This window comes from Eucalyptus grandis, chromosome 7 (assembly GCF_016545825.1).
Source record: "Eucalyptus grandis isolate ANBG69807.140 chromosome 7, ASM1654582v1, whole genome shotgun sequence".
NCBI classification, from domain to species: Eukaryota; Viridiplantae; Streptophyta; class Magnoliopsida; order Myrtales; family Myrtaceae; genus Eucalyptus; species Eucalyptus grandis.
Genome location: NC_052618.1, coordinates 56931020 through 56943043, shown reverse-complemented (window position 1 = coordinate 56943043; position 12024 = coordinate 56931020). Strand labels below are relative to the sequence as shown.

Here is a 12024-nt window from a genome sequence, read left to right as displayed (position 1 = left end):
AAAGTGAATAGTGCCTCTTGTATGCTGAGAAAGCTGAAAGCCCAAGGCACCCTCACACCTGCCTTGGGCTTTCAGCCTTGAGAAGGCCAACTTTGGCATAATGAGAATTTCAAAATTGTTCCCCAACACCCAATATTTAGCCTAAGTATCCTAAGAAGCCCAAATATCATTTGCAAAGCCAATTCCAAACGCACCCACTATGTTCTTGAAACATTTTGGCCATGATATATTGCCAGATGTTACTCATAGTTTATAGGAACATGAGATTGATTTGGACAATTAGTTTTCTTGACTGTGCTAATGCATTAATACAGGTCCTACTGCCAGCTTAGTGATTAACCTAGGAATGTCACACATTATAACTAATTAGAATGATGTTTGAAAGAGAGATGATCTTGCAAATGCATTTGTAGTTGAGTCAATAAATTGAGTAGGACAAGAAATACAATATCTGAAAGGGGCTTCGGACTTTACAAAGTTTGAAGCAAGTTTTAGGCTTTATGGCCAAATCAAAGAACTGAAGTGCATTCAAATTCAATGACCAAATTAATAATCTAAAGTGAGTTTAGAATCAGTGATGTGATTAATGAACTGAAATGAGTTCAGAATCAATAATCTAGTTAATAATCTAAAACGATTTTAGACTTAACAACTAAATTAAAGATTGTGTTTCAAATTTAACGATCACATTAATGTTCTAAAACGGTTTGAGATTAAATAGCAACATCAATGATTTGAAACGATTTCAAATTTAACGGTTACGTTAATAATCTAAAATGATTTTAGAACCAATGGATAGTTTAATGATCTGGAAGAGAAAGAAGTGAGGAATCCTCTTTTCGACTCTGACTCTCCCACTCCGGTCGTTGCTTTTCTTTTCGTTACTTTGAAAGTAGTTGCTTCTGCTTTAGCTTTAGCCACTCAAGTTTTGATATTCCTTTTTATTTCTTATCAAACAAATGGCATCTTCTTATGGAAATCCTAGCCATTCTTAGCATGATATTGGGGAATCTCATGGCTATTACTCAAATAGAAATGATTTGAGATTAAACAGCCACATCAATGATCTGAAACGATTTTAGATTTAATGGTCACATTAATAATCTAAAATGGTCTCAAAATCAATGGACAATTAACTATTTGGAATAGTTTCAGATTCAAATGACCAATTCATTTTGAAGCGGTTTTAGATGTAACAATCAAATTAAATATTTGTAACGATTACAAAGTTAATGCTCACAATGAAGATTTGTAATGATTTCAAATTAATGCATGGAATAATGTTTTGTGATGGTTACACAATTAATACCTGAATTAGTGTCTAAAATGGTATCAAAACGGTTTTAGAGTTAATGAACCGATTTAAATGTGATTTGGGACGAATTATAAAAGGCGGTTGAGAGAACAAAGCATAGGGTAATTGATGATCGACAATCAACAATTAAGAGTGTTGACAGTGATCAACTAAGTCATTCATCGACAAGAGCAATTGCTAGCATAATTGTAATTGTGAGATCTCTCAGGGGGTGCATGACAACCCAAAATTTCTGTTCCAGACCTGTTTTTGGAAGAGAAATCCGTTTGATAAACCTATTCAGTTTTTCTATTTATGGAATAGATTTTTATTCCGAAATAGGTTTGGAAGAAAAATCAGAAGCTAAGGGGGGTGCATGATAACCAAAATTTTGTTCCGAAATAATTTTTCTATTCGGACCTATTTCGAAATAGAAACATGTTTGATAAACCTACTCAGTTTTTCTATTTCCGAAATAGATTTCTATTTCAGAAATTGATTTGGATGAGAAATCAGAAATAGAAATTTTTTACTTCTGATTTCTGGAAGAGAAATCATAAATAATTTCTCCCACTAAACCCTAATTTCGGTGAGTCCTCCCTCATCTCCTCTCCACGTCTCTGCCTCCTCCTCCTCATCCGCCTCTCCTCATTTTATTAAAAATAAAAATAAATATATTCATTTTATTCATTTAAAAATAAAAAAAAATAAATTTATTAAAAATAGATAAATTAAAAATAAATAAATATTTTTATTTATTTATTTATTTTTATTTTATTAAAAATAAATTTATTAAATTTATTAGAAATAATTTAGTTATGATAAATAAAAATAAATTTAATGAAGTTATTTTTATTTGCCTTGAGTATTTTCCCAAATAAATTTATTTTTATTTTTTATTTTTATTCATTTTAAAATAAATTTATTTATAAAATAAAATAAAATGGAATGAATAAAATAAATTTATTTTTAAGGATATTTTTATTTTAAAATAAAATCATATTTTTATTTTATTTTTTTATTTTATTTTATTTTATTTTATTTTATTCTTTTTTTTGTTACTAAATCATTTTTATTTTTATTTTTTATATTAAAGGTCATTAATCATTGCCGCCACCGTCCGAAAGGAAGAAATTTTGTGTTGTTATCAAACGAATTTCTATTTTTAGAGTAGAAATTTTGTGTCGTTATCAAACGGTTATTTTCTTAGAAATTATTTCTGAATGCAGAATGGTTGTCATACGCGCGCCTAAAATTTTCTTCTTCGATTTCGGAAGAGAAATCAAAAATAATTTCTCTCACTAAACCCTATTTCGGTAAGTCCTCCCTCATCTCCTCTACGTCTTCACCTCCTCCTCCTCCCCTCTTCCGCCTCTCCTCATTTTATTAAAAAATAAAAATAAAATAAATATATTCATTTTATTCATTTTAAAAATAAATTTAAAAAAAAAAATAAATTATTTTTATTTTCATTTATTTTTAGTTTATTAAAAATAATTTATTTTATAAATTTATAATTTTTATTAAAAATAATTTTAAAATATTTTTATTTGCCTTGAGTGTTTTGCCAAATATATTTATTTTATTTTTTATTTTTAATTTTAAAATAAATTTATTTTTAAGGATATTTTTATTTTAAAATAAAATTATATTTTATTTTATTTTATTCATTATTTTTTTGTTACTAAATCATTTTTATTTTTATTTTTTATATTAAAGGTCGTCGGTCGTCGCCGCCGCCATCCGAAAGGAAGAAATTTTGTGTCGTTATCAAACGAATTTATTTTTTAGAAGTATAAATTTTAGAAATAGTTATCAAACGTTATTTTGCTTAAAACTCTTCTAGAAATAGAAATAAAAATGTCATTGCGCATTAGAAACTTTTTTTCTTTTCAATGTGAGATTGGCGATGTGTTTAAACTAGAGGCTTGACACTTCTGGAGCTAGATTTGAAATACGTCAGAACCTACGTTACGAAGAGATAAGATGTTTTGGATATGAAGCACGTCAAAATCGGTATTATCAGAAGACATCAGATGTCCGTGATCAAAATTCTATGAACGTCACAATTGGTGTTACTAGAAGATCAAATGTTCGTAATGAGAATTCGAAGAATGTCAAAAACTAACGCCGTGAAGATATAAGACGTTCATGGTTAGAATCCAAAAATTGTCGGAACTTAAATCTTTCAACAAGGACCAAGGGTAATGTGATTAACCTACTTCTCATTTCTATATGCTTTTGTTAAAATGCACAAATAATGCTTAAGAAATATGTGTATAAATGTTTTTACTTCCATTGCAATCAGACTTTGATCTTAATTTACCAATGCACGTATTCTTGTTTATCAAAACAATTACAAACATCTTCTTTTTGCTGCTCCTCTAGTCGGCGATGGCAGGTTGCGGTAGATGGCAGGGGGTTGTGGTGGCGAGGAAGAAGAAGAAAAGAAATAAGAAAAGAAAATAACTCGTTTCTAAAAATTATTTCTAGAAACAAGAAAGTACTTTTTCTATTTCTTGTTTTTATTTCAAATATATTTTCTGACTACTTTTTTATTTCAAAGAATAGAAAAATTAATTAACATTATCAAATAGATTTTTTTTTTTTTTTGTTCCGGTGAACAAAAGAATAGTGAAATTGGCAAATTACCATGCGCAACCCAATCCTCCTTGAATCGTTCTTCCCAGGGTACTCATCGCTCATGGAGAGTCGTGGCCAAGCTATGTAGAAAGTACCACGGAATTCACGAGCTCGGTGCTTTTGTTTTTCTTCCTTGGTTGGTAGCAAGTGGACTTTCTACAGGTCCGGATGGTGAAAGATTCTCACGCTTGGACTAAATCGATTATTAGTCGATTCAATGACTGTATAATCCAACAGAAAATAAAAAATTAAAAGCTTGAGCCGTCCTAGATAAACATAATACCTTTGTATCCGTCAATCCGATCATTCAACATTACTATAATAGCAGCGTGTTACGTGCATTGTCCACCTTGCTGATCACCATCAGCAGTGTTTCTAGAATATTTCTTGTTAATCAAGCAACATGTAACATGCTCGATGAATTAATTGAGGTTCATAATAAACAAGATCCTATATCTCAATCTTGTAAGAACTACAACTAGGAGAAGTAACTTCCATGGTTAATCGACTCGTGAGCATTTTTCATCATCAATCATCATCAAACCCCTTCCTTTTAATTCCATTATTGAGGAAAATTTTATCTTTTCGATAAAAAATTGGGTGAATTTTTTATGGTAAGTAAAGGGGCATAAGTTGAAAATTACATTATTGCTTTCCTATTTAAAACAAGATCCAATTTTATCCCCTAATAATAAAGAACTGACTGTTATTTTTCTAGTAGATTAAAGATTATGACCTAATAATCTCTAATTTATCATTTAGGATTACAAATAGCACCGCCACACAGAAAGTCACTCCAAATCAAAATCCATACAAATTGAAAACCAGGATCTCCCCGGAAGAGCAATGAAGCTTTCGTCTCTTCCACGAGCTCCATACCATGCGCCATGGTGGACAGAGACAGAGCACCGAAAATGGCGGTCCAGTATGAACTGAGGCCGAGGCAGACTCGTCTCTTCCACGAGCTCCCCTCCGGTCTGTCCATGGAGGTCATCGCACAAGAAAGTGACAACAAAAGCGGTGGAGACCTCAACCCACCGCTAGTGTTTGTGCATGGGAGCTAGCATGCCGCCTGGTGCTGGGCTGAGCATTGGCTACCTTTCTTCTCCAGCCATGGGTTCGACTGCTACGCCGTCAGCTTGCTCGGTCAGGGAGGTGCGGATCCCTAGAGTGCCATAACTTGGCAAAAATGGACACTCTGAAATTTAATTTCCGGTAGGTACTTTTCTACGACAAGAATTTTTCAATGAAATAAACAAATACTTAAAATTTAAAAAAAAAAAAATGCAATCAAATTCTTTAGTTAACTTATCCAATTTGACGTGCCATAACTTTTGAAATGTACACTTAAGTGCCAAAATCAGAGCAAAATGAATCATTTGAGTGTCAATCCGGCCAAAACGCTAATGTGTTAATTTTTCGGCAAAGCGAGTGCAAAATGGTGTCGTTTTGGTGCTAACGTGGTAAAAAAATTAATATAAAAATTAATCAAACTAAATTTAAAACTAAATTTATTTAAAACATTTAAAAATAAAATAAAAGGTTTTTAAATTTTTAATTTTTAAATTAAAAAAAAAATGTAATTTTTTTTTTAAAATTTTAAAAAATGTTAAAAAAAAGGGAGGCAGCCCTGGCCGACCCTCCTCCACCTTCCAGCGATGGCGGGGAGGCGGCGGTGGCATTGTTTTAGTGCGATGTGATAAAAATTTTAATATAAAAATTAATTAAATTAAAATTAAAACTAAATTTATTTAAAACATTTAAAAATAAATTTTAAATTTTTGAAAATTTTAAATTTTAAAAAATTAAAAAAATTAAAATTTTAAAAAATTGTAAAAATTGTAAAAAATTAAAATAATTTAAATTTTTAAAATTTTAAAAAATTAAAAAATTGTAAAAATTAAAAAATTGTAAAAAATTACAATTTTTTTTAAAAAGGAGGTTGAGGGCTGAAATTTTTTGTAAATTTTTTAATTTTTTTTTGTAAATTTTGTATTTTGTTTTTTTTAAATATTTTAAATAAATTTAGTTTTAAATTTAATTTAAATTAAATTTTATATTATATTAAAATTCAAATTATTCCAAAACAACGGCGTTTTCGCTGATTTAAGGGCTCTATTTTGGGCCAACACCCGAAACGACGTCGTTTGGGGTGAATTGGAGTTGACTTAGCTCTCTGGCGAGACATATTGGTGAGAAATATTAATATTTTAATGTTATGTATGATTTTCGGCTGACTTCGCTGGAGATGGCACTTAGATGTCTCACTTTTTTTCAAATGTGGCACTTAAATGTACTTTTTGAAACTTATGGCACGTGCGCATGACAAAATTTCTGAAATAGAAATTGATTTGAAATAGAAATTGATTTCTAGTTATAACTATTTCAAAAGCGAGAAGCTAAAAATTTTAGCTTCTAATTTCTTTTCTATTTAAAATAGAAATTGTTTTAGAAATAAAGAAATTAAATTGCGTTACCAAAGCATTGCTCCAAAATTCGAGTCTGTTCCGGGAATAGAGAAAAGAGAAATCAAGAAACAGAAATTTTATCATGCGCAGCCTAAGTGTCTCTTTTCGGAGTTATAGCACTTGTAGTGTTTTTATCTTGAAGTTTGAAACTTTTTAAGCGGTGCGGCTCATCACGTCTAATATGACCCTGACTTACTTCTCCAAGAACCTTCTAAGGGTGCGAATGGTAACGTTTATAAGGAATAGAAACAAAAAAAGTGTTTTTGTTCAGGAGAACAATTTTTGAACAAAAGAACGCGTTTGGTAACGTTTTTCAGAATAAAAATGAACGAAACACGTTTGGTAAATTTTATTCTTTTTTGTTTCTTTTAATTTTTTAAACATTTTTATTTTATTTTTCATTTTTCCTTTCTTTTTATTTTTTTTTTTTTTCGGCCGGTCAGGCCTCCGGGGACCGGCCGAACGGCAAGCCAAAGGCCGAAATAAAAGGCATAAATTTTATCGGGCTGCGCACGAGCTCGCCCAGATCCGGGCCGGCAACGCTGCCTCTCTTTTCGACCGGCGAAAGAAAAAGAAGAAAAAAGAAGAAGAAAAGAAGAAGAAGAGAGAGAAGAAAGTTATAGCAACAAATTGTTGTTTCTTTTTTTTTTTATCCTCTCGGTCCAAACAAAAAAAAAAGAACAGAAACGTAACAAAGACGCGTGCAGTTTTTTCGGGTTTAAACTGGTGCAGCTCATCACGTCTAATATGACCCCAGCTTACTTCTCCAAGAACGTTTCATGGATTCTAAACAAATTAGCTTTCGTTTCTAATCTCTGTTCTTGGTCTGGAAATATGACGTGAACCCCACCTTCCCTTTTCTTGTCAGGGTGAAAGTGATGCACCATCCATTCCTGTTGCTGGTTCCCTCCAGGTATCTTGGCTCTTTGACCTAAGAATCTCTTCAAGGGGCTAATGCCATTTTTCTCCCTTTTTCCCTTTACATTATTTAGACATATAGAGCTGAGTGGCACTGTCCTTATTTATGCTCATCTCGTGTTGTGCTATAGACACATGCGGCTGATATTGCGGACTTCATTGACAAAAAACTTAGCCCGCCTCCGGTTCTGATTGGACATTTATTCGGAGGGCTTTTTGTTCAACACTACATAGCAAACATGAGAAATAAGCAAAGTACAGGTTAGCTTCTAGCTGGTTTAAGTCTGCATTATGAGATACCTGCATCGATGCATAGTAGCTTTAAGCCTTTGAGGTTCGTGTGAAGCTCTTGCTTCGTAGCAGCAAAGGATTTGAAAGCAGACATTCACGTGTTGAGTGGAGAAATGCTTCCACAATCTTGGTTCCCAATAACATGTTATTCATATGCATCAAGATGGTCTAATTTTATCAAATAAGGGCACAAAATAGATCTTGCTCCAAATAAGGACGTAAAGTGGTTATTATGCCTATTTCAAATAAGGGCCTAGTCTAGTTGACTGGTCAAATATTTCGGCTGATTAAGTATATTTTCGTATGAACATAAGTTAAATTTAAATTAGATTAGATTAAATATTAAAAAAAAAAAGGAAAAACACAAGCCCCTCCCATCTGTGGCCATCACCCTATTACTAGTGGGGTGGCAGTGAAAGTCGGTAGGGTCATCGACGCCTAGGCAAGGGTCGATGACCTTTGCCAACTAGAGTCGAGGGCCTATTGGGAGAGAGCGACAACCTCTCCTAGATCTAGGTAAGGGTCACTTGCCCTCACTTTGACCTGGGCGAGGGTTGAGGTCCAAAGGCGTTGGGTGAGGGTCGAACGCTTGTGTGAGGGTGGATGAGCATCGTCCTCTCTTACTTCAACGAGGGCCTGTTGACCCTTGCTTAGGCACCGGTGACCATGCCAACCTCTGTTGTTGCTCCACCAGTGATGGGGCGCTGGTGGGGCAGTGGCCACCCTCTTGCCCTTTTTTCTTTAAAGGTTTTTTTGTTTTTATGAAAAAAAAGAAGGAAAAATTAAGAATTTTGAAAAACGAAATTTTCTTTCACAGTTAATGAGTTCAAGCCATTATTGGAGATTGATACATTTCAAAACTCTTACATGAAAATTATTTGAGAAAATGAGGGTAGATCATATTTTGATTTGAAATTATCCTCTTTCATCTATCGAAATCCGTACGAATTGAAGACTAGGACTTCCCGAATGAAACTCTCGTCAATGGCGGCTCCTCTCTCCCTCAGCGCTTATCCTCTCCCAATGCGCGCTCTTCCTTTCCGTCTCAGAGTGAGCAGCAGCAAGCCGCATGCCGCAGCCCATAGAGCCAGAGCACTGAAATGGCGGTCCAGTATGAGCGGCGGCCGGGGTAGAACCGCCTCCGCCACGAGCTCCCCGCCTCCATAACAAGCTCCCCTCTGGCCTGTCCATGGAGGTCATCGCGCAAGGAAGCGCTGGCGACAGCGGCGGAGACCTCAATCCGCATTATTCGTCCACAACCATCCAAAGAGAAATTTGGTTCTTTGTATGGTTCCCACAAGTACTGGACGCATGCCGTTTGTCTCTTTCATTGGTGATTTGTCAACAAAGTTTGACTCGGTCTTTGCTCTTGTGAAAATGATGGAAAACCCTAGCTGCCAAAGAAGACCGACGAGAACCAAGTAAAAGAGCACGTGAATATCTATATTGGGCGACTTTATGATTAGCGGATAAAATGGTTTGTCGATTGGGATCAACGGAGAGCCAGGCAACAAGCGAGGGCCACCAATCCTACTTGAATCGTTCTTCCCAGTGCACTCATCTCTCATGGCGAGTCGCGGTCAAACTATGCAGAAGGCACCACGGAATTCACGAGCTCAGTGCTTTTGTTTTTTCTTCCTCGGTTCGAAGCAAAATTGATATTCTGCAGGTCCGGATGGTGAGAGATTCTCGCGCTTCGATATAAACTAGTGGGGAATTTATAAATCGATTATTAGTCGATTCAATGACTGTATAATCCTACAGGGAAAAAAGAAGAAGCTCAGAGCCGTCCTAGATAAACATAATACTTTGCGTCCGTCAATCCGGTGATTCAACATTACTATAATGGCAGTGTGTCTAGTGTCAAAATGCGTTGTCCACCTTGCCGGTCGCCCTCAGCTGTGTTTGGAGAATATTTCTTACTATTCAAGCAACATGTAACATGCCGGCTCAAAAAAAAAAAAAAAAAAAAAAGCAACATGTAACATGCTCGATGAATTATTTGAGATTCATTATCAACAACATCCTATGTCTCAGTCTTGTAAGAATTGCAACCAGGAGAAGTAACTTCCATGGTTAATCGACTTGTGAGCTTTTCTCGTCATCAGTCATCATCAAAGCCCCTTCACTGTAATGCCACAGAAGTTCTTAACCTTAAAACTATGTTCTCATTCTTTTCACGTACGATTGATGCCGTCGCTTACTGTTCAGAATAAAGAGAATGCTTGTTAGCTTTGAAGGTTTTCCCTGAACCGAGGCAGATCAGCGGCGAGTCCAATGGAGACGTGAGAATCCAAAGTATGAGAATTCTTAGCAGGGAAAAGGTTACAATTTACAATTACAGTCAAGAGATTGACTAATCATCTGGGATGGGAATCGGCTAGTTCCAACATCATCAGTAACACTTGCATAGCAGTTGAACAGACTCCGAACTATTCTATTTCTCTGGTTCTATCTGATTGTCAGATCCATTTACATAATAAGAGATGGCTAGAATGAGTAAGTAGCCGAGAGCTTGGTTTCGATGGTGGATGTCCCCAGAGGTGTAGCAGTCTAACTTCACGCCGGAGGGTCTTCTTTCTCTGGGTGCATTCTCTACAGGCTACAGCTCACGAGATAAAACGGCGCAGATCGATTACTAGGACAGTTATATCATCGGTGGATCCTCTCCTCATCGACAACTCGGCGAGCTTTTTACAGGCCAAGGAGGGATCATGCAAATTGGCATCGATGTTTGTAGCGCGAACTAAATTGACAGCCTCCTGATTTGTGACCTGGTCAGGAAACAAAGGAGAAACCGATATTGGTATCGGAATACACGAAAATGCATAAACGATATTATTTACTCGGCTAGAAAGACATTTACCTTGTCCCAAAGACCATCAGAAGCTAGGACTACAAATTCACAATCTGGCGTAATTTGTAGGGTTTTCGTTTCTGGGTCTGCTATTACCCAACGTTTAAGATGCTGATCTCCGATGCTTCTCGATACGGCAAGTGAACCTTGTATTCTCCAGACGCCACGACAGCAATCTACATAGGCACCCTGCAAGAGATTTCCATCGCCATAAGCTTACTGAAAAGTTCTAGCAATAAAAATCAGTGATCGTTCTTGCTTAACTTAAACTTCTCCCCTTGCTTACCTGGGCCTCAATTCTCTCCCTTTCGCTTTCCAGCGAAGGACGGTGATCGGTAGTAAGGGCCTCTGCAGTTCCTTCTCTGCTCATAACAGCACGACAGTCGCCAGCATTCGACACGACGAGTTGACCTTTCCGGATCCATGCAGAGACACAGCAGGTGCCACCGCTAGCATTTTCGAGCATGAAATCCGCATCCGTTTTGAGGTAAGCAGCTCTGACAGCCTCGTCGATACTCGAATTGCCTTTTCCAGCCATATGTTGCAGGATGTTCTTGTCCATGTTTTTCGCTGCAAATTCAGCGGCGTTCGCTCCTCCGTGACCATCAAATACCCCAAAGAAGGCCTGCAATAGCATCGTTCCAATCAACCCAGGAAGGAACATCTTTAATGGGATATATAGTTAACAATTACGCAACTACTTATTCAGAAATGAAAATCGTATCTACGAAAATTTCTTCCCAGTTCCCATAATGAAACACTACCTGCTTGGAATCGCCTTGAATTCCAGCAACGGCGGAGAACCGATCCTGCAGGTGGCCCCTCTTCCCTCTCTTGGAATACACCCCATACGTATCTTCCCGCACCTCCACCTCCTCCACCCCGACCTTGCACGCCTTGACCTCGCCAAAGCCCGCCAATCCTAACGTCGGAATCGAGAGCCTGGCGGGCCTCTTCTTGCTCAGCGCCGAGCTCTCTTTCTCCTCGGCCGCCGGTTCTACACGTGACGGCACGGGCAATGGTGGCGACAAGGGAGGAGGCGTGATGCTGAGAGGAGAGCAGAAGGAGGGTGCCTTGGAAAATGTCGACGGCGAGAACGCCGGGGAGTTGACTCCGATCGCCACAATAGCCATTGAAGATCCTCTAGACAGAGAGAGAGAGAGAGAGAACGAGATGATGATGATGATGATGATGATGATTCTCTGTCTATTTGGAAGGCCTGGATGGAGACATTGGTTGGTATATAAAGGGCGTTTTCAGCGCCCGAGGGAAACGGCAGTTGTTTTGGGCGCCCGACGACCTCTTCCAACGATGCCTTGCCGACTCAGTTTTGACTCGGGGAGAGTTGACCCGCACCCTGTTTCAATGCAGGGCCATGCATTGTCGTTTCCTCGTGGGTACGACGAATGAAAAATCTCCGCATGCATGCACCTGGACGTAAAGAGAGAGAGAGAGAGAGAAAGAAAACAAGGAATTTATTCGGCTCGCACGGCAGTAGCCGACATCGTGGAATTACAAAAAATAAAAAAAAAAAGAAGAAAAGAAAACCATAC

General features: G+C 36.8%; 1 protein-coding gene and 1 pseudogene across 1 annotated transcript; one reads left to right on the top strand and one right to left on the bottom strand.

Annotated features, from left to right (window-relative positions):
- The first annotated feature begins 4824 nt into the window (after positions 1 to 4824).
- On the top strand, positions 4825 to 7589 carry LOC104455908 (annotated as a pseudogene).
- A 2314-nt stretch (positions 7590 to 9903) lies between these two features.
- Positions 9904 to 11664, bottom strand: LOC104455907 (probable protein phosphatase 2C 30). Its single transcript, XM_010070612.3, has 4 exons — positions 11236 to 11664; positions 10758 to 11096; positions 10481 to 10660; positions 9904 to 10388 (listed from the first exon to the last, which is right to left on the bottom strand). The coding sequence occupies exons 1-4, from the start codon at positions 11602 to 11604 to the stop codon at positions 10224 to 10226; spliced, it is 1053 nt and encodes a 350-aa protein (XP_010068914.2). The 5' UTR covers positions 11605 to 11664; the 3' UTR covers positions 9904 to 10223.
- Between the last annotated feature and the right edge of the window lie 360 nt (positions 11665 to 12024).

Coding starts and splice junctions, on each gene's coding strand:
- LOC104455907 (XM_010070612.3), bottom strand. CDS start 11,604: ATGGCTATTGTGGCGATCGGAGTCAACTCCCCGGCGTTCTCGCCGTCG. Junction 10,661..10,757: donor GGGAGAGAATTGAGGCCCAG/GTAAGCAAGGGG, acceptor AATCTCTTGCAG/GGTGCCTATGTAGATTGCTG. Junction 10,389..10,480: donor CTGATGGTCTTTGGGACAAG/GTAAATGTCTTT, acceptor TTTCCTGACCAG/GTCACAAATCAGGAGGCTGT.